Here is a 23,586-nt window from a genome sequence, read left to right as displayed (position 1 = left end):
ACACACACACAGACTATTACACAGATGCACTTTTACTCAACTTTACTTTATTGATCCCAGATTTTGATGGCAGCAAAATACATCACTGAAATACATGGACTTTGACAACAATAAAATGCATAATAGACATACAGTGCTGCTTGAAAATATGTAAACCCCTTGTGCAATTATAGATTGTTTTAGTTTTTACCATGAAATCTTTATTTAATCAGAACCAGTATTTTTTTATCTGACATAACAGGTTTATATTTATCAATTCGATATGTTGGTTTAGAGGAAATCATGGGTGTAGTAGAAAAACTACATTATAAAGAAATTAGTGCAGGTGCAAAAATAAGTGAACCCCAAGTTGAATTGGTTAAGTCAAGTAGGTAAGTAGAATCAGGTGGGTAAATAATTGGGTACCAAATGAACCAATCAAATGAGAGATCTTTTGGAAAGCGTTTGGGCGGGACTCTGATAAATAGAGATAAGAAACCTGGTCAGTTTTGAGTTACCCATACAGGTGAATGCAAAACACATCATGCCAAGAGGAAAGGAGATCTCAGAGGACATCAGGAAGAGGGTAGTGAGAGCACATCAGTCTGGGGAAGGCTATAAAATCATCTCAACAACATTTGAGCTCCATCAGTCCACTGTGAGGCAAATAATTTACAAATGGAGAGCATTTAACATGACAGCATCTCGGCCTTGAAGTGGACATCCTTCTAAAATATTCCCAAGAGCCACAATAAAAATAAGGTAAAAGCCAGCCCAAACATAACATCTAGAGATTTGCAGACCTCCCTTGCTGCATCTCAGGTAACTGTGCATGCTTCAACAATAAGAAGAACACTGAATCGAAATGGCATTCATGTGAGGGTTGCTAGGAAGAAGCTTCTGCTGTCAAAAAAGAACCAAACTGCCCGTCTTAACTTCGCCAGAGACCACCTGGACAAGCCTGAAGGTTTCTGGAAATCCGTTCTCTGGACAGATGAGTCCAAAATTGACCTTTTTGGTCACAATCAAAATTACTATGTTTGGCGAAAACCCAACACTGCCTACCACCAAAAGAACAACAACAATATCCCAACAGTCAAGCATGACCTGGACCTGGACGACTCAACATCATTAAGGAAATAATGAGTTCTGTGGTATACCAGGAGATTCTTGAACAGAACGTCAAACCATCAGTCAAGGAGCTAAAGCTGGACTGAAAATGGGTGTTCCAACAAGACAATGACCCAAAGCATTCAAGCAAATCTACCAAAGAATGGCTCAGGACAAAGAAGATTTGTGTTTTGGATTGGCCAAGTCAAAGTTCTGACCTAAATCCAATCGAGATGCTGTGGCAGGACCTGAAGCGGGCATTTCATGCCAGACACCCCTCAAACCTCACTCGATTGGCTGAGTTCTGTAAGGAGGAGTGGGCAAAAATCCCTCAACTGATGTCAGAGACTGATTCGTAGCTATACGAGACATTTACTCGCTGCTAATGGAGGTGCCACAAGCTATTGACTGAAGAGGTTCACATATTTTTGCACACATGAAATCTGAGTTTTTGTTAAATAAACAACTTTCGTTAAATAAACATTGAAAATATATAATATTTTTTTGTTTCTGTCCTTTATTTGGAATGTCTTTATTTACGAATTGGGGTTTAGATAGAGATTTTCTAAGTTAATTTTAATATTTTATACAAAAATAATGACCTTCCCAGTCGGGTTCACAAACTTTCAAGCAGCACTGTATTTTAAACATGGTTTGTGACTGTCTTGTGTGCCTTTTGTGTGGATGTACCCTGTGCAAATGGTTGTGAGGTCTGCCATGGGTAATCCAGACCTTTTTAATAGACAGGAATTGGTCTTCAGTCTACGGCGGAAGATAGGTAGTGACTCTGCAGTCCTGACAGCAGAGGGAAGCTTGTTCCACCACCGGGGCGCCAAGACAGTGAAAAGCCATGAACGAATAGCGCGACTGCTGCATCCTTGTAGAGGCGGTGCCAGCTGGGATGAACGGAGTGATGGGGCAGGAGTTTGGGGCCTGACCATTGCTTGCAAGTAGGGAGGGGCTGTTCCCTTTGCCGCCCGGTAGGCAAGCACCAGGGTCTTGAAACTGAAGCTGACATGGAAGAATTTGGGGAGATTGAACACCAGACGGGCAGCAGCATTCTGGATGAGCTGTAGAGGTCTGATGGTGGAGGTGGGGAGCCCAGCCAAGACCTGGATCATGACTACCAAGATTTTGACTGAGTGGCAGATTGGAAGAGTTTGACTGCCGATGGTTAGTAGAGAGAGAGAGAGACAGAGAGAACTTTGCACTTGATGGGGTTGAGTAATATATGGCTGGCTTGCATCCATTGGTTAAGGTTTTTCTGGGCTGGTTGGGCTGTAGTGATGGATTTGGCTGAGTGTGGACCGGGTTGAGGTCGTCCACATATTACCTATCTACTTTCCACATCACAGGCTGCGCTGTCTATGATGGCCATATAAGGGGATCCAGCAGGGTTCCCTGGGCCACGTCTCCTGTGAGTTCCTTCCAATCCGAGACACAGTCTTGGTATCTCACCCTTCATCTGTGTTCTGTTACAAAACTACAGAGCCAAGGCAGAAGGGCTGGTCTCACAGCTGTATGAGGCATTCCAGGCAATGGTGAGATCAACCTTGTCGAATGCTTCAGAGAAGTCTGTGGTGACAGGTGTACTCACTGTGGATGGTGTATGGGTGGATGATCTCTCTGGCCCAAACTGCATTGGGTCTATGTTTGGCAAAATGTCCTCCTAGACCCATGTAGCAGCAAAACTGCTATTGTGGATAACTGAGGGGTCAGGGATATGGGTCTAAGCTGGTCGGGGTACCACAGTGGCCTCTTTCCACTGTAGGCCATACTGTCATCCCACAGACACCATCTTCCCCTCCTGCCCAGAGGCCATCCATCTAAGGGGCCTCCCTGCCCTTCTTGGCTTGTCTGCTCTTCCCATGCCCTCCCTGTACTGAAACATACAAAAAAAAAGTCACTGAATTGAAGGCACGTCACAAGAATACACACACGTCACAACAATACAAGTCCAAGGCTCATCTGTTGGTGAAAAAGTAAAACCTGAAAACACTGAAAACTGAAACATGCCAGGTCAGGGCTGTGATAAGATGTCGCTATTAATGCTATGGCAATGCCCATTAGCGGCATTTCCTGGCTTCACTGTGTCAATCACATCTGTCATAGCAAGTCCATTGGGTGGTTAGTAGTTAGCTGTATCTAGGTCTATACAGTGTCTGAACCCCTACAAAGTTTTCATGTTGTTACGTTGGTGCCTAAAATTTAAATTAATTCAATTTAGACTTTTTTATACTGATATAATAATAATAATAATAATAATATATGCCATTTAGCTGACGCTTTCATACAAAGCGACTTACATTGCAGTGAGTGCATACATTTTTCAGTATATATGGTCCCAGCGGGAATACCAGATATACACAATCTCCTCCACAGATTCAATATAATTTAATTTTTTTTTTAAAACAATGTACCCGTCTCGCTTTAATTCTCCCTCCTCTCTTTCTTCCTCTCTTCCTCCCCCTCTCTCTTGCTGTGACAGATCCAGGCCCTCCTTGGTATTAATTGCTGCCTGTTTTTTTTCTTCTGTATCTGGGCTGGCGACGCGCTTTTCAACCTACGTCACTCAGCCTGGGTTCCTCTCTCCCATTCCACAGTGCATGCCAATGTTATTGTAATTCGAGCCTTTGGGACCCATTAGGATATACTGTATGCATACATGTAAATGTGCTCTGGTTTATTGTTATGATGGTAGAACTCAGATGGAAGGGAATGAACAATAACACCGTTGCCACATTTGCAACATAAAATCGACAGTCACACGTCTTTGTAGTCACAGTGATTTCTCATCTTGTTTCTCATTGCCCTTCATACTGTATAGGACAGCTAGTCATGGGTTATAGGGCAGACCATAGGCATTCTATCTAACAATGCGTTATTCCTCAAGATGAGTGAGTGTGTGTGTGTGTGGGGGGGTTATTCCTCAAGATGAGTGAGTGTGTGTGTGTGGGGGGGGGTTATTCCTCAAGATGAGTGAGTGAGTGAGTGAGTGTGTTTGTGTGTGTGTGCGTGTGTGTGTCTATTAGTGTGTTGTGGCGGCTTTCCTCTCTACTATTCCTGGACCATACCAACCAGACCCTCACTACCAGAGATAACGATACATCTGCTCAGTTATTCTATGCAGGGACTGCTCAGTGATGGATGTTATGATCATGCTCGTGAGAACCCCTGTCCTCTGAATTTGCATGGAGAAGTGCCCCTGCATTCTGAATCCCCTCGGCTGCAATGTGATATTGGGAGAGAGATGAATTACCTGAATGGCAATTGCATAAACCAAAAGACTTTTTTGCTTTGAGTTTTGTTAACCATTCACAGAGACGGGGGTTGATGTGATTGGCCAAGTGCCTCTGGGAAGTGTTATGAAGGATTTGCAGAAGTCTTGAAATTAAATGAAAAAGCGTCTTAGCATATTTATCGACAGTGTACAGTCCTTTGTGGTTTTGAATATGGAGAGAGTTGCACGTTCTGATGACTTCCGTGTTTCCCCTCATGAGAAGCATGATATACAGTAGTCATGCATATGCATTGTAGGTGGCATTACAATGAATGCAAATGTATGGGGGGTGGGGTATGTTTAAAAATCACTAAACTCCAAATGTACCCAACGACGCAATTTTTGTGGTGGCCTGTGCGTGACGTTTGAAAACCAGGCGAGTTGGTTAGCTGAAGAGTATGGGTGAAAACCAGGGTATGGGTGAAAAGATGGGGGAAGCAATTGCCTGAGGCGAGCGCAGCCCCTCTATATTATCATGGGACAAAGGCTTATTGATATCATTTGAACAACATATAGCATATATACACTCACCGGCCACTTTATTAGGAGTTCAACTGCTCGTTTAACGCAAATATCTAATCAGCCAATCACATGGCTGCAACTCAATGCATTTAGGCAAGACGACCTGCTGAAGTTCAAACCGAGCATCAGCATGGGGAAGAAAGGTGATTTAAGTGACTTTAAATGTGGCATGGTTCTTGGTGCCAGACAGGCTGCTCTGAGTATTTCAGAAACTGCTGATCTACTGGGATTTTCACGCACAACCATCTCTAAGGTTTACAGAGAATGGTCAGAAAAAGAGAAAATATCCAGTGAGTGGCAGTTCTCTGGCGAAAATGGCTTGTTGATGCCAGAGGTCAGAGCAGAATGGCCAGACTGGTTCGAGATGATAGAAAGGCAACAGTAACTCAAATAACCACTTGTTACAACCGAGGTATGCAGAAGACCATCTCTGAACGCACAACACGTCGAACCTTGAAGCAGATGGGCTACAGCAGCAGAAGACCACACCGGGTGCCACTACAATTCGTACAGGCTCACCATAATTGGACAATAGAAGATTGGAAAAACGTTGCCTGGTCTGATGAGTCTCAATTTCTGCTGCGACATTCAGATGGTAGGGTCAGAATTTGGCGTAAACAACATGAAAGCATGGATCCATCCTGCCTTGTATCAACGGTTCAGGCTGGTGGTGGTGGTGTAATGGTGTGGGGGATATTTTCATGGCACACTTTAGGCCCCTTAGTACCAATTGAGCATTGTTTAAACGCCACAGCCTAGTATTGTTGCTGACCATGTCCATCCCTTTATGACCACAGTGTACCCACCTTCTGATGGCTACTTCCAGTAGGATAACGTGCCATGTCACAGAGCTCACATCATCTCAAACTGGTTTCTTGAACATGACAATGAGTTCACTGTACTCCAATGGCCTCCACAGTCACCGGATCTCAATCCAATAGAGCACCTTTGGGATGTGGTGGAACGGGAGATACGCATCATGGATGTGCAGCCGACAAATCTGCAGCAACTGCGTGATGCCATCATGTCAATATGGACCAAAATCTCTGAGGAATGTTTCCAGCACCTTGTTGAATATATGCCACAAAATATATATATATATACACACACACACACACACACACACACACATATATATATATATATATATACTTATGCCCTACGTAAGTAATGGGACAATGAAGCATTTTTTCTTCTTTTGGCTTTTCTTCTTTTTGGCTTTTTCTTGAAGTCTGTGACCCACTGACCCCACCAGACACCCATATGTTCTCTGGTGATGCTCTGCCAGACCTGTACTGCAGCCATATTCAGTTGTTGTTTTGAGAAGGTTTTACCTTAAGTCTCCTGTGAGCTGTCCTGAAATAGGGGGCAGCATAATGTATTCTGAAGTGTACAAAAACATCTTGTCCGGTCGAGTGCAAGCAATTGCCTCCAAATTCATTGGATGACGCTTCAGGATAAAGTAAGACAATGACCCAAAACATACTGCCATAGCAACTAGGGAGTTTTTCAGGACCAAAGTCGAAAGGTCTTGACTGATCAAAACAATCTTCAACTTTCAATCCAATTGAACATGCATTTCATTTCAAGATTTTAGGCCAACAAACAACAACTGAAGATGGCTACAGTAGTATCATCAGAGAAGATACCCAGCATCTGGTGGGATCAATGGGTCACAGATTTTAGGCAGTTATTGCATGCAAAGGGTTGGCTTTAAAAAGCAGTTCTGGCTTTACAGCCTAGTAGATTATTTTTTGGGTCAGTTGGGTAGGCTATGGCAGGCTACAGATGACGTACCCGAGCCTAGCTCATGATAAATCTAGAATGGAAGGTTTCAATCCTGACAACCAAAGATTCATATTAATATGGTATACCAGTGTGTTCCATCCTGTCTTGTGTCACTCTTGATGACTCTTCAGTCAGTCTGTTATGATACTGACCTTCAAAACCACGTCAGCCGTCAGAACATTATCGAACACACTGGCATGCTGACATTAGCCAGAGGGCGAGGGTTGACTTCTCTCAATCTACAGCCAATAATTAATTTAAAGCAGCCAAGCTTGGCCATGACTCATTGACGAGCAATGAGAGAAGAACTTAACTGAAAACTGGGGGAAGAAATCCATAACTTTACCACTCTACCCTTGTAGGTAGACTCGACCATACTTTAAGACTGAACCATGTATCTATCAACCAGATTACTAGTAGATTAAACGGGCCATGTAATCATTCTAATTTTAATTTCCAAACACACCTCAAAAAGTCACTGTGTGTGTTTTTTTGTAAGAAAAGTCGTCACTAAATATTTGTAATCATTATTTTCCCAATATTTTAACCCAACCACAACATGTACCTATAGTATAACTAAACCCAACCACTGACCCTGCTCTGTGTCCTCTGAGCAGTAAGGTTTTTTCCAAGTTGGAGTGTTTCTACCTCATATCCTTTGATAAAGTTATGGAGTTGGAAACTGAATAAATGAAGACTCACTGAGAGCCTGAGCTTCACCTTGATGACCTGAGGACCAATTTAGTCGGAGCCCGCATCTGTCCTGTCCGTTAGTAGCCTTTGATTGGCTCCCTGAGGAATAGGAGGAGGATAGGCGCAGGGACAAGCGTTTGAGAACCCACTGCTCATCCAGTCTCAGGCTCATTAGTATGGATTTAGTATTAGCATAGCAGCCCCCATTAGATTTGATTACTGGAACTGCGCAGGAATACAATCAAGAAGATTCACAGCAGTATGCCTGAACTATGGGGGGAAAACGTTTTTTTTTGCTGCGATCTGCACATCTTAGGTCATGTAACTGTTTAGGCAGTGTTTACTGGCTGTGATCTTGAAATGAGCCACAATATATAGTTTTTTTTAATGCATTTTCAATATGCAAGAATAGTGTTATTGCTTTTAGTGCCAATTGTGCTATAGTGTATATGCTTTTTTAGTGGGTGGGTTGACAGATGTGGGGGTAAGTGGATAATCATTTAAATTTGATTTTAAAGTGAACCCATCCTTAATGGAGTCACTTCTCACCCATCCTTAATGGACTCACTTCTCACCCATCCTTAATGGACTCACTTCTGCAAGTTAGAGGCTGCAACTTGAAGGACAATCTTGAATTGAAAGTGATTGTGGTGAGCAAAGAGAAAGTATAACAACATCCGTGCCTCAATGTTCTTCCTCCTGTCCTTCACAGAATTCCAGTCAACTCTCTGTCCTTCCCCTCCTTATGTGGCCACAGATCCAGGACTAATATTCTAATTCTAGTAATTACATCTGTCTTACACAATTAGCACACTAATGACAGCCTGTGTGTGCGTGTGCGTGTGATTGTGTGTGTGTGTGTGTGAGAGAGATTGGATTGGCTAGAATCTCTTTCACTAACAGGGGATGGGAAAAGGTCAGCTTCTACTGGCCATACAGTACACTACACGATTTAAAGAAAATGCCTGAGAACCTCTCACATTTTGTGATCACCCTCGCCCAAAACCTTGTGTGTTGTCGGTTGTGAATGTTTTTAAAGTAGCAAAATCACAGACAGAATGAAAGTTAAAAGCAGTTGAACAGAGGATTGTCGGTTGTGCTATGTTATTTTGCGTAGTACATTGAAAGACTATATTGATTGTGATTATTTTCTCTGGTTTCGCTCAACCTGCACGAGAGGCAATTCTACTTACAGCTGACTGTCCCACTTCTCCCCCCAGTATTTTGTCATCAGTTTATGCATTGGTCATGCATTTCTATTGCCTATAGCTGTATAGATATGTATAGATATGGACATCGCGACGACCAACATTACTGACACAGCAGGAAATAAGAGAACAGAACAGTCATTAACGGTGCGTCTTTAACATGCTCACACTATGCGAAAATGTTTCGAGAAATGGTTAAAGTAGAACTGAGTGGATAGCATGTTGTGCCCACTTTTGATATTTTACTTTGAAGAGATCCCACTCTGTTACATAGGCATTGCCATAATTGCCACACTCATTGTTTAGCTTATGTTGGCCTTTTGCTCACCTTAGCCAGAGATGTACTGTCTGAATGCATCACCATACTACCTAGAGCAGTCAGTTTGTTTAGCTCAAATCAATAAGGACAATGTGCAGATATTAATAAAAAGCAGATGTTCACAACCCTCCTATTATTTTCCAGCATTTAAAATCCGGCCCAGTCCTTATTTTTCCACAGGCTGCAGACGGAAATGGATGCTGACCGAACCCTCTCCTACTTTCTCTGTGTTACTGCCAATTTTGACAATGCAGAAATGCACTACTTTGCAGAGTGATACTATCGGAAAAAGTTTTTTTCTTTTTTCTTTTGCGCTGTCAAATGATCTCCCAAAACCCTAAATGTTCCCTCTATCTCACCTGTGACCTATGATCTCTGACCCACAGTAAGGTGCTAAAGGAGATCCCACTAGGAGACCTGAGGCCCAATGAGACGGTCCAGGCCACCCAGGAGGCCCAGCTACTGTCTCAGCTCCACCACCCAGCTATCCTCACCTTCTACAGCAGCTTCCTGGAGAGAGACTCCTTCTGCATCATCACTGAGTACTGCCAGGTAAGACCTTACCAAATACTGGCCTTACCAAATACTAACTTGACCAAAGACTGACCTTACCAAATACTGGCCTTACCAAATACTAACTTGACCAAAGACCGACCTTACGAAATACTAACTTGACCAGACTGACCTTACCAAATACTAACTTGACCAAAGACTGACCTTACCAAATACTAACTTGACCAAAGACTGACCTTACCAAATACTGGCCTTACCAAATACTAACTTGACCAAAGACCGACCTTACCAAATACTAACTTGACCAGACTGACCTTACCAAATACTAACTTGACCAAAGACTGACCTTACCAAATACTAACTTGACCAAAGACTGACCTTACTGAAGAATGACCCTACCAAAGACTGGCCCTTGCCGAAAACAACCCTTCTAAAAAGAGAGAACCCACCAAATACTAACCTGCCCAAAGACTGGCCTTACCGAAGACTAATCTTACAAAGACTGACCCTACTAAAGACTGCTTATACCAAAGACTACAACACCAAAGACTGACTCTACCAACAATTGCCACCAAGCCCTTCTTGCCTATGAAGCAGAATAAGGCAGTAAAGAGTGAGACTCAAATGTGGAACTGCTTGATGACATCATAGGGGGTAATTTACTCAGGACCTTTTCTTCTTATCTTTTTTGACATAAATATCACAGTTTCCACATATGTAGACACTGGTATGGTGGTGAAGATAATGAATTTGAGGTCAAGTGGTGAAGTGCCCCTTTAACTTGCTGTTAAGAGGAATAATTGCACTGTTCCATGATGAGCTGATGGGAAACTGTGGTGCCTACACAGGTCCCAAAGGTCAGCCCACCTACATGAGATTTTTGCAAGACCTCATCATCTCCCAAAAGTACAAACTGCCCTTGGTCTGATCTCACAAGACACAGTCTATTTCTATGAATTGCTTCTGTGTTCAGCATGTTTAATACATCTGGCACGTCTCAGTGCCTCTTGAAGTCTCTCAGTCACTACATTGTCGTTCATGACCTTGAACAATACAGTATATTCACTTTGGTTTAGTCATCCCTGCGAATTTTTTGTTTGTTTGTGGAGACGCGAGTGTGGGAATACAAAAACCCAATAATATGGTACGTTTTCCACATTGTGTTGTGCTACAACCTGACTTTGAAATAGATTTAATAGATTTGACACTAGACAAAATACTATGTCAATACAAAATAATGTCAAAGTGATTTCATATGTTTTATAAAATCGTAAAAAATTAAAAGCTGAAATGTCTTGAGTGAATGAGTATCACCCCCTTTGCTATGACACTTCTAAAATTAGCTCAAATGCAAACACTCAGGAATGCTACCCTGACGCCTGAGGAGACCGAAATCTACAAAGTTGAATGGCTGAGAGTGAAGAAACTGTAGATGGGACAACATACACCCAGTCACTCTCCAAAATTGGTGTATAGAAAGTACATGGACCATTTTGTAGAGTGACTGGGATGATGTTATCCCATTACCTGACAGACAATTCTTTATAATTGCTCAGGATCATTATGAGATGATATAAGGCATTATAATACATACACGCTCATGACAAGTCTTATAATGAGCTATGAACACATATTTGTATGTGCAAAGTTACCTCAGTGGTTTCTATGCGCCTTTGTACTTCCATGAGTATACACAAGGTGCATATTAGCCACTAAGGTACAGTACACGAGGTAGAACAGTTGGACATTTTTGTCTTGGGGGAGGTTTGATTTTTTCTGTATATGTATATGGCTTTTTGTACTGCCATATTGTCATGACCTGGAATAACGAGGAATAATGTACTGTACACTGTGTGAATACGATTACCTCCTCGACACTATAACTCTGTAGTGCTCCACCTGCCAAACTGTAGCCCTCTAGTAGTAGTAGTACAGTAGTAGTAGTTGTAGTAGTAGTATTCATATTGGTAGCCTGCAGTCATGGACTTGTATTCCAAAAATCCCCCCTAGATGTTCCACATTTCTAAAGAATAGATTGGAGTGAAGGAGTAATGGACTGCATAGAGTGACAGAGCATGAAGCAATTGATTTGTGCCCCTCTCTTTCTCTTTCCCTTTCTCTCTCCTGAGCTCATCAAGCAGCTTACCCCTCTGATCTGAAAAGAAAAAGAAAAAAAGACATGAAATGAAATAAAGCATACCTCTGCCTTCTCTCTCTCTCGACATCTCTCTTTTCATCTTGTCAAAGTGTTTGCAGTATAGATAACAGCAGGTAGGAGTCCTGTCCTCCAGTCATTCTCACACTAACGAATCTGAGTCCCTTGATCTTTGTGCTGTTTTCTCGTATTTCTTCCCCCGGTGTTTTGCTTTCTTTTTTTCTCCCACCACCGTGTTTCTTTCTGTACCTCTTGTAGGATCACCCTCCTCTTTACTCAAAACAAATGCATCCCTGCCCGACATAAACACTGTACTACACACACACACACACACACACACACACACACAAGCATGCATACACATACACACACCTACACACACCCCAATGTATCATAGACCTGCTTATCTTCTCTGACTGAACCAGTGAGCCCATTATAAACCACCCCCACAGTGCCATTAAGGGCTCTCAGAGCACTGGTCGCTGTATAACTCCCATTAGGGTGAATGAGGCGGCTTATGAGACTGAGACCCATATGAAGTTAAGTGGCCGAAAGCACTAATGGCAGCTAATAGAAGGCTTTTTCGGGCTGGGGTTTTGATGAATGGGATTGGAAGCTCTTTTATCTGCATACACATTTTCAGCAGAATGGGATATTTATGGACTTCCCGGAATGGGATGAACACAGTATTTTTTGAGGCATACTCATTACAATGCGGTCTTGTGTGAGATCCTATTCATATACAGTTCCCTGCGTAAGTAATGGAACAGTGAAGCATTTTCAAAAGTTTGAAAAATCAAACAATTACTATGAGGTTAAAGTAGACATCATCAGCTTCTATTTGATGGTATTTGTGTACATATTGGTTTCACCATTCAGAAATTACAACACTTGTTTATGCATAGTCCCCCTATTGTAAGGTACCCAAAAGTAATGGGACAATTGGCTTGACAGGTGTTTCTGGTAAGTTAAGTGTGTTCCATCACATCATTTGTGCAGGCAGAAGAGTCAATGTCTAGTATTGATTCTAGGCTTTGCATTTGCCTTTGGAGTCTGCTATTGGTCAAGGAAGCCATTATTAGGCTGAAAAATCTGAAAAACGAAAACCTTAAGCTTGCCAAAATCAACAGTTTGGAACATCATTAAAAATAAAAAATAAACACTGGTGAGCTCAGCAATCGCAAACAGATAGGCCAAGGCAGACCTCTACAGTGGATGACCGAAAAATGCTCAACATAATTAAGAAAAAACTCAAAACTACTGTCCCACAGATCAGGAACACTCTCCAGGAGGTAGGCGTGAGTGTGTCAGAGACTACCATCCGCAGAATACTTCACCAGCCAAACCACTGGTTAACCTCAAAAAGGATGGTCAGAGTTCTGTAAAAAGGTATTGTGGACAGATAAGTATAGTATACTAGAATATTAGAACATAATAGAATATTATCATGTACCAAAGTGCAAAGTTTGGAGAAAAAAAAAGGATTTAGCTAGGATTTACAGCATACCACCTCATCTGTGAAACATGATGGAGGGGGTGCTGTATGCATGTATAGCTGCCACTAGAACTGGTTAACTTGTCTTCATTTATAATGTTACTGCTGACGGCAGGAGCAGAATGAACATCTTGTCTGCTCGAGTGCAAGAAAATGCCTCAAAATTCATTGGATGGCGCTTCATCATACAGTAAGAAAATGACCCAAACCATACTGCCATAGCAACAAGGGAGTTTTTCAGGTCTTGACTGGCCAAGTCAATCTTTAGATTTAAATCCAATTGAACATGCAATTCATTTCCTGATAATAATATTTTAGGCAAAAACACCTCAAAACAATCAACACCGGAGAAGATAGTCAGCGTCTGGTGGGGTCAATGGGTCGCAGACTTCAGGCAGTTATTGCATGCTAATGATTGTTGACCAAATACTAAACCTGAGTGCTTAATTTGGACATTTCATAAATCTGTCCATTTACTTTTGGGTACCCTGAAATAGGGAGACTATGCATAAAAAGTGGTATAATCTCTGAATGGTGAAACCAATATGTACACCAATAAATAAAAGCTGACAATCTCTATTTTAACCTTTATAATAATTATTTGATTTCAAGTGTAGCGATAAAATAAGAAAAAATGCTTACGTACGCAGGGCATTGTATGTTATCTCTCTCTCTCTCTCTGTGTGTGTGTGTGTGTGTGTGTGTGTGTGTGTGTGTGTGTGTGTGTGTGTGTGTGTGTGTGTGTGTGTGTGTGTGTGTGTGTGTGTGTGTGTGTGTGTGTGTGTGTGTGTGTGTGTGTGTGTGTGTGTGTGTGTGTGTGTCTATGTTACAGGACAGGGACCTGGACTGTAAACTAGAGGAAGTGCGCGAAGCAGGGCAGAATTTGCCTGAGACACAGATCACCGATTGGCTAATCCAACTGCTGCTCGGACTCCACTACATGCATGACAGGTTGACTCCACATCACCATGCCTACTTGGCTCCACCTCCCATAACCATTACATGCCTACTTCAGTATAAACTAGGGTGAAGAGTTTAAGTACTGTGTGTATATGATATACAAAATTATAGTATAATTTGGATAAGTACAGTACATTCTTACAGTGAATTCTGCTATTAAGTAGAGGAAATATACTTTTTGAGGACCCCAATTCAAGGATGAGACAAGATGTTCCAAGACAGCATTATGCACACTGTCAACATTATCATAACTAATGCTGTCTCTTTTCTCCACCCTCTCTCTTGAAATATGCAGTTGTGCATTTAAAGGATAGGATTGGTCTAAGCAGCTCTTACTCCAATCTGTTGTCATCTAAGTCCATGTAGGGGAGTGCACAAGTGCATACTTCAGTTAAAGGGTATAGAAATGGGATGCAGCAGAACATCCCTTTAATTCAATGGTTTTCAAATGTCACAGTACGGGCTACATAGTCAATTCTAACGTAATTTAAACAATCCCCCTGTATGCCTGTAGTCTGTTTACTCCTGTTTATCTACTGTCCTTTCAGGCGAATTCTCCACAGAGATCTGAAGGCTAAAAATATTTTTCTGAAAAGGAACATTGTTAAAATCGGTGAGTTTCCTTGCAGCCATGGCTCATGGGAGTTGGTGTTTTTTTTTTATGTTTGTTTGAAATGTTAAAGTGAGCTCTTACAAGCGGAGGGCGGCCAAGTCCCTCATGTTAAATTCAAAGGCTCTCTCTATAAGTCTACAGCAGACTTTTGTCCACAGAGGGAGAGAATGAATACAAAACTGTTTAACATACATATTCAATCCCTGCTAGATATAAGTTCATTCACAACAAACAAACTATACTGTTTGTTGTTTGTTCCATGTAAATGGTTTAGATCAAATGTATAATTAAAACCTTCAATTCCTTTCCAGTTACAAAATCTGAAATGTACAGTAGTCAATGGACAATGGCTGTTGAGTGAATAACGTGTAAAGTATTAGGTGTTAATTGTTCAATTTTAAATTGAAAACCTGCTCCCTTTTCCTCTGCCTCGGATGATTTAGCCTTGTTGATCTAAAATGGCATGATACAGCATAGGCGGAGGCACCTTGTAAGGTCGCTTAAACCAACTCCGACTCAAGGTCCTGCCCAAAATCATAAGATCACCAGAAGAAGGAGTCACAACTCCCTCTTCAGCGACAGCCTTCTTCTTTCTTTTGCGGAAACGCTATTCAGCCAATTGGTGGGCATTCACAATGTTTTTCTCACACCTAACACACCCTAGACCCTTCAGAACAAGTCATCATAGGCAAAGGAAACAGGACAGTTTTCCCAGCTTGGAATCGACCCATTGATGTTCTTCCTCTGTTTAGGGGATTTCGGAGTGTCCTGTCTCCTGATGGGGTCTTGTGACCTAGCCACCACCTTCACGGGTACGCCCTTCTACATGAGCCCCGAAGTGCTAAACCATCAGGGTTACAACTCAAAGTCTGACATCTGGTGGGTGGAGAACCAAACTGCAGCTATGAAACCGTGGTCGGGGGTCAAAGTGTTACAGTTAACCAAAGGTTAGATAGGGTGAGCAGTAAGTGGACATTGTGATATTTCAATTCGGGTGACTCATTGACAAACCTATCCTACTTTAGGGATGTCAAATTAAAAAAATACCACAATGTCCAAAAACTATAACTGTGACTGCATGTGGCACTTATTATTATGGAAGGTTCAGCTTAGGATAACTGTGATGTATAATTGATTCACTTACTTTAGACAAATGTACTTATTGTAAGTCGCTCTGGATAAGAGTGTCTGCTTAAATTACTAAAATGTCGCTGGACATGGCCAATAGGTTTTTATTAAACATTTGCTATGTTCGTAAAACTAGGTAAGATCATAGAAAGGGTAACACTTGTTTTTTGCTGTGGCAGATACCCTTTTACAGTGTAGTGTATACATGTTGTCTCTACTTACTGTAAGTGTGAATAATTTAATGAGAGCAACACCTGTTTTTCAATCTCAGTGTTTTGAAGAAGAGCCCCCTTTGATTTCCTTACCCCTCTGAGCATCAAAGGAAATGTTGCCTTCTAATTTTCTCAGCCTCTGCAGCTTCCTGTTGCGGATGTAGCAGCCCCTCACTTTGACAGTGCTTCAGCAGAGATTGCAGCGTAACATACTGTCATGTATTCAGACCGAGACTCAACTATTTGCCATTTCTTGAGAATTTGCTACTTACTTCAAAGAGGATGGCTAAGAGGCACTTTGGATATCGACTGTGTCATTAATAGAAAGTTGTAGACAAGAATATCAGCAATACCAGCTCCCATTTAATCAGCAGGAGAGTGTAAAGAGATTAACGGGATAAAATGGTGAGAAGCACTGTTGATACAAAAGTGAGAGAATATCATTCTATCTGCAATGGAAGTACTAGTACTTTACCTGCAGAGTTCTGCCAAAAGCAGACAGTAACCCTTTACTGAAACAGGAATAAATGTTATTGACTGAGATATTGAAAGTGAAAATAGAGAAAAACGTCTAATCAGCAGTTTTACTATATGGTTGAATAATTATCATACTTCAACAAAAGTATGCATAAGCACTTTTCCACTAATAGGTTACTACTTTCGGTTACCATTGTTTTGTTGAGTAAAATTGGTAAAATTGGTAAAATGAGGCGTTCACTGAAGGTGCTCTGCTGCTGCATCATAAAACAATTTAGGGCTTCCTGACAAATTCTAAATCCAAAGCATGGCCGACACCCAATGCAACACAGAGACGGTCTGGTAGCGTTGATTCAGATCGCTGTAATTCCGCCGCAATGCAGTCTGTTTTGATGCAATGGTGTGCACGTAGTGTAACACTTTGATAAAACATGCTAAGCATCCTAGTAGAAACATTAAAAGACCTGAGCTTCCTTAAAAAGAAAAGTCTAGCCTGACCTTTCTTGTAAAGTGTGTTTGTGTTAATGCCCCTGTTGTTACGGTCAGAGCTAAGGAACCCAAGCACAGGACACAGAGACAGGACACATATATAAAAGAATCGGGTTTTAATGAGGGAATAGGGTAAAACGGAGTAGTAGGGTGGAATGGCAAGTAAGGTAGGGTAGCAGGGCAGGCAGGCAGGGCAGGCAGGGCAGACAGGGCAGGCAGGCAGGTAGACAGGACAGGTAGACAGGCAGACAGGGCAGGTAGGCAAGACAGGTAGGATAGGCAGGCAGGCAGGCAGGCAGAAACCGGGAAGTGGTCCTATAGCACAGAGAGCGGTTAGCCAAATACTTAGACACAGAGATTCTACAGAGAACTAAGCTCTACTAAGCAGCCGAGAGCGAGACTAACGTGAAAAGACAACAAACGATCTGGCAATGAGTGGTTGGGAAGCCGGGGTTTAAATACAGCAAGGTGATGAGTTGATGAACCGCAGGTGTGTAGATCGGGCAGGTGGAGATGATGACGTGAACAGGATAGCTGGACAGATTGACAGACAGAGACAGACAGGGGAGAGAGAGCCTGGCACAGGCTAGGTGGAAGTGGAGGGCGTGACACCTGTCCAGAGAAAGGAGTCCACAATCTCCACATGTACACCCCGTATGGAGACCTGACCAGCTCCTTTGTTTTGCCAACATTGAGCTGCAGGCAGTTCCTGTCACTCCAAGAGAGAAAGTTCTCCACCAGGTATCATCCCACTACTGAGGAATCGTCAGAGAACTTCTGAAGGTGACAGGATCCTAAATTGCAGCGGAAGTCAGAGATGTAGAGGATAAAAATGAAGAGAGACAGAACCCTGTCCACGGGTGCTCCCGTGTTGTACACCAGAACCTCTTGACATGCTCTTTTGGAGTTTGATGTACTGTGGCCTTACACTGAGGTAATGTTTGGGTTATGTTATGTAACCCTGGTTTTCTGAATGAGATGGGGAAGACATCTCACAATGGGATATGAACCCCTGCGTACGCTATTTGCTGAAACCCTATTCAATCACATTGAATTCTGCAGTGTTGATACAGAATTATACAAATTTCTCCCGCACATACGCTGTAACACGTAACTTTGTAACAGGCATAATCGGCTTTTGTCACTGTGTTACACATTTCCCCAGGGGGTATCTAGCAGCAAAGTAGTCCATAAATATTTCCCCAGGAGTTCATAACTTCACTGCTTGAATCCCTAGGGCAACGCTGATGTGCAGAACCCTCAAGTTAAAGTAGAATGTGTATAGAATAAAAATCACAGGTTTAATATGCCAATATAGGGACACTAATATTATTTCCCTTTTAGCTAACTAGTTAGCCAGCTGCATTCTATGATAAAGAAGTCATATTTTGTGGGCAAGAAAAGTATGTCTTGTAGAGTAGCTAGCAAACAAGTGCGATAGCTTGCTAGCATTTCTCCAATGCTAGTCATCAGTTTAATTTGAAAATTACTGTGCAACCCCCAAAAAACACGTTAGCCACTATGACATCCATCGGGGTAGTGTTATTACAGTGTTGGCATGTTCGATTTATCTTTTGAATTTTTGATATTTACATCGTTTTGTGGTAACCAGGGTATAACAATTCGAGGTCATGTTGTCGGCCATGTTTTTTGTTCAGATCACATATTACTCCAAACCGGTTTTATAATACACCATAACCTGAAATACATTATTTTGTAAGCCTAAAAAAAAAAAGTCTATTCAGTGAGATGCAGATCACCCAAAAGCCATTCTGTTGCAAATTGTACTTTTTATGAATACTTTGATAAGGTAGTTAATGTGCCATTCAGTAGAAATCAATGATACTGTTGATACAAAACGGGATTGGGCAGAAATGTTAAATCCCTCAACAGCCTCCTATGCCTTCCACCCTTGGCCTTCCCCATAAATCTATTTTCCGTAGAAAATGACCACTAATCCGAGAGTGGGAGTGGGAAATTGGTTTTTTGTTGATAGAGAGTATGAGAGGGAGATGGAGAGAGAGAGCAATAATGTAGGACAGAGATACCAACAGCCCTGTGTGGTCTGTTGTTGACTCAACGCCTACACATGCACACACACACACACACACACACACACACACACACACACACACACACACACACACACACACACACACTCACCTTCGGAGTGGTGTGTGAATCTCAGAGGGACCAAGAGGCTCATGGTCCATTGCCCATAAACCTAGCTAATGAGAGTGGAAGTGGTCGCCCTACTGTAATGAGAGCTGGAGAGGCGGTTACACTGTAGATAATCAGCAAAGAAATATTGTAGATGGAGAGATTGTGGGAGACAGGAGGTTAGAAAGAGAGGAGAGGGGAATAGATGGGAGGAGACAGAGCAAGGGAGTTGAGGGGGAGAGAGGGATAGTGAGAGATTGAAGGAGACAAGGAGCAAGATGAGACGGGAGGGAATGAGGTAAGAGAATGAAATGATTGACTCTGCAGTTTGTGAATAGAGAGAAACAAGAGGGGTAGAAAGAGGAGATAGATATAGAGAGGGAGCAAGAGAAGGAATGTTATCACATATCTTCTGCTCCTGTGCGAGAGGTTGCATTCCAAACCGTGCATGCCGCGCACCAGATCTTCGCAACACCAGGAAAAATATTTAACATCTCAGAAAACAATAATATATGATATAGCAACAATACGATACAGCAATCTGCTGTGCTGGTCAGCTCGACTGCTATGAAACTACCAGAGCCCTTGGACCACAGGATGCAGGATATCAGGGTCAGAGGTCAACCTGTGATACTGTAGATATGTTATTGAGTTCTTCCTGGATACTAATAGTGTGTGTTTTTATGCAAAATGAATACAATATTTATTATCATTATACTCATCTGATATTTCTGAGCCACTGTAGTGGACTACTTGATGGTGTTGATTTCATAATGATAATAAAAATCTATAATTAGTCAACATTCTGTTATGAGAAACAAAGCCATTGCAAAGACAGAACTGTCTCTAATTTAATTCCCAATTTTTTAATGACATATTTTACCTTGAATAAGTTTTGATATGAAATAGGACATTACATTTAAGATCCCAGACTTCTGCTTTTTGCTTTTGCTGGATCTTGAGGTGTTGATTTGTAGGTAGCCAACAGTAAAAGGCATATTATCCTCTCCTCATTGTTTACTCATAGTCTCATTGCCTTGCTTGTTTTAAGAAGGGTGATACTTTGTACAGTATTTCATTTTAAATTAGATGTTATGACCTGTATAAAGGCAAAAACTGGATGAACCAGTTTGGGTGTAAATATAGTTTTTGAATGATGAAGCTTTTAGTGAGAGGTTCAATGCTTTGATATGTAATCACTTCAACCCCCCATATTCATGTTGATTATGTAGATAAGCACATTTAATTTTGTCTGGTTTACCATTCCAAATAAACTAAAATAAAGAATTTTTTCCATATAATTTGATCTGGAGTTGGTAGTGCCATAAGTAAATAAGTGAGCTGAGCTATGACTAAGGAGTTAATCAGTGTGATTTTTCCATAAATGGGTAGGTCATCATAGCTCTCCAAGTTTGCACAATCTTGTCTATTTTTGTTCACTTTATTTATATCTTTGGGGATATGAATACCAAGTATGTCTCCTGCTCCATCAGTCCATTTTATCGGTAAACAGCACGGTCATAAAAATGTTGTATTTTTCAGCCATCCAATACATAGTATAGTACATAATTAGGTTTTAATCCAAATTGACTAGAGAAGTTGTCCAAATCTCTAATATGTAAACCTAGCAGTGATTGTGGACTCAAGAAAAAGCTTGAATTATCTGCATACATTGAACATTTTCAAGCCCTAAATATCTAATCCCTTGATCATATTATTGGATCTCATTTTAGTTGCTAGCATTTCGATGGCCATAACAAACACATATAGTGACAATGGACAACCTCTTGACAGTTCAATACTCTTATTATTTTATTATTATTCATTATTTTACACCTGGGGTTGCTATACATAACTTTAACCCATTTTATAAGAGATTCTCCAAAATCAAGGCATTTTTAGTCAGTCATGTCAAGGCATTTATAAATAAATTCTTATCGCACTTTATCAAAAGCCTTTTCGAAATCCGCTATGAAGGCCAGGCCTGGTTTCTCTGATGTTTCATAATGCTCTATTATTTCAAATAATTGTCCATGTTATCTCCAATGTATTGTCCATGTAAAAATCATGATGAATAATATCTGGTAAGACTCTCTTGATTTTGTGCGCAATACTTTTGCCAATATTTTTGCATCACAACACTGGAGTGTAAAGGGCCAATTGGTCTGACCAATTGGTCCTGTTTTAGTAATAGTGAGATCAGACCCTCTATCTGATAGTTTGCCGTTTTTGTAGGAATAGTTCAAACTTGCTAGCAGAGTTTGATGTATGCCATCAAGACCAGTGGTTTTTCCTGTCTGAAAATATTCAATTGCCTTAATAAAGTTATTCTTCTGTAATTAACACAGTCTGAGTGGAGATGGAGGAGACTGAAAAGAAAACAAGCTTAAAATATTGCACTTCCTCTTTCAGAATATCATTGGGTGATACATGGTTTGTAATGAGTTTTTGTTTATTTTTGGTCGCATTTCTGGGTTGAAGGTTTTCCATCCAATTTGCTTTATTTTTGTAATATACTATACTTAATCATTCTTGAATAAGTTACTCCAATTCTTTTTGTTTGTTTTCTAAGTTGTTCTGTTCTTCTATTGTACAGTTTTTATCTGCATCCACTTGTCCTGTTAGTTTCTTTATTTCTGTTATTAGCCTAATCTCTTTTAACCGGAATTGTTTTTGTTTTAGTCATGGCTATTGAACTGAATGGCCTCTGAAGGCACATTTGAAAGTGTCCCACACAATAAGAGGATCAGCTGTACCTATATTATGGTTGATGAAGTCAGTTATAAATTATTTGTCTTAGTTAATAACATACTGTCATTCAGAAGGTTTTGATTTACATTTCCAGTATCCCTGTCCACCTGGAAATTCTGTAAGAGTTATTTGAAGATCACATTCTGTCACCTATCAACACTTTTTAAACTTTTGGTGCCAAAGCGAAAGGCACATGGACATAGTCAAGATGAATAGCTTGATTTAGCCTCCCCCATGTACATTTCACCAAGTCAGGGTTTTTAAATATCCATATATCCACTAGTTCTAAAGCATCCTTAATAGTTGTAATCTCCTTGAGTGAGAGAAGGTGGTAATTTATAGTATGATTTCCTTTACAGTCCATTGATGTACTTAAAACTGTGTTGTAGTACCATAATAATAGGATCATGTGTTGCTTGTGAGCTCAATAGATTGTTCTAGATATTCTCAAAGAAGTGTGGATCATCATTATTTGGATCATATACTGTAGATTAATAAGCCAAATCTGTTTATCGTCTAATACTGCTAATAGTGTTGCAATCCTGCCAAGCCACTCCGATACTTTGACCTGGATATGGAGATCCAACCATGTCTCTTCCCATTTCATTTTTCCTAATTTCCATTATATAATGCAATTATATGATCCAAGCCTCTGCCATTATTATTTGATATGAAAACAATAAAATCTTTGGTATGGAAAATAAGCTACTGTAGGAATGCTTCCGGGAAAATGCAGACAATATTGTTTGCCTCTGTTACGATATATGAATAGATTCATATTTATTGTAGAATCAATCAGTCTGTTTTCATTATTTGAATTGTCAGTCTTGCATATTGTATGGTAGGTTTAAATTAAAAAGTAAAGAGATTCAAAGAGAGAGAGGGTGAGAGAGACAAAGTGGTGGATATTTGACAAATAATACCTTCACCTCATTCTCTGAATCCATATATATATATATATATATATATATATATATTTTTTTTTTTTTTTTAATTGACTGTATTCATTCATATTTCTCAGACACAAGCTTCTAATCTCTTTATTCATTGCCACTCTTGCCTTTAATAATAAACCTTCTGAAGGTTAAGGGTATTTTTTACACCTCAATTACTAGACCTCAATTGTGTGAAAGCATTGATTGCATGCGTTCGTGTGCTAATTGTTTATTCAGCATTAAGCCTTCAATGTGAGTCATTTTGATTGATATAGAGTTTATGTAGGGGGTTATTAAAAGAATGAGTCCATTTGATCTGTATACAGTGCCTTCAGAAAGTATTCAGACCCCTTCACACTGTGTTATAGACTCAATTTAAAAATGATTAAATTAAAAGAATTTGCCAACAATCCACAAACAATACCCCAGAATGACAAAGCGAAAACAGGTTTTTAGAAATTTACTGACATTTCAAAAAATGTGTTTTCACTTTGTGATTCTGGGCTATTGTGTGTGGATCAGTGGCAAATTATTTTAATGTAATCCATTTTAAATTAATAACAAACAAAATGTGGAAAAAATTAAGGGGTCTGAATACTTTCCGAATGCACTGTAGAGTCTGTGTATGGGGTTATTAATAAGGGAATATGAAACATGATTGATTTAGCAATTCAGTTACAGGGCCTATCAGAACGAGCATCCGCACCTGTCGTAAAGCAAGTAAAGTATATGGACAGATGTAGTCAAAGGTGACCGTATTACTGCTCAGATGGATGGAGTCTAAAAGGTTAGTTAATCA

The 23,586-nt window shown here is 40.7% G+C and overlaps 1 protein-coding gene across 1 annotated transcript in view; it reads left to right on the top strand.

The window, feature by feature from the left end:
* The window catches only part of nek11 (NIMA-related kinase 11), a gene marked incomplete at its 3' end in the record, with an annotated part of 79,213 nt that overhangs the window by 8,296 nt on the left and 47,331 nt on the right, over window positions 1-23,586 (top strand). The window contains exons 3-6 of the mRNA XM_083679472.1: window positions 9,286-9,451; window positions 13,895-14,013; window positions 14,571-14,635; window positions 15,388-15,514. Coding sequence (XP_083535598.1) covers window positions 9,286-9,451; window positions 13,895-14,013; window positions 14,571-14,635; window positions 15,388-15,514 — 477 coding nt within the window. The remainder of the gene's footprint in view (window positions 1-9,285; window positions 9,452-13,894; window positions 14,014-14,570; window positions 14,636-15,387; window positions 15,515-23,586) is intronic.

The sequence above is a fragment of the Argentina silus genome (assembly GCF_951799395.1).
Source record: "Argentina silus genome assembly, chromosome: 10".
NCBI lineage: Eukaryota > Metazoa > Chordata > Actinopteri > Argentiniformes > Argentinidae > Argentina > Argentina silus.
The sequence above is the reverse complement of the archived record's forward strand: the minus strand, read 5'-3'. Positions and strand labels throughout refer to the sequence as shown.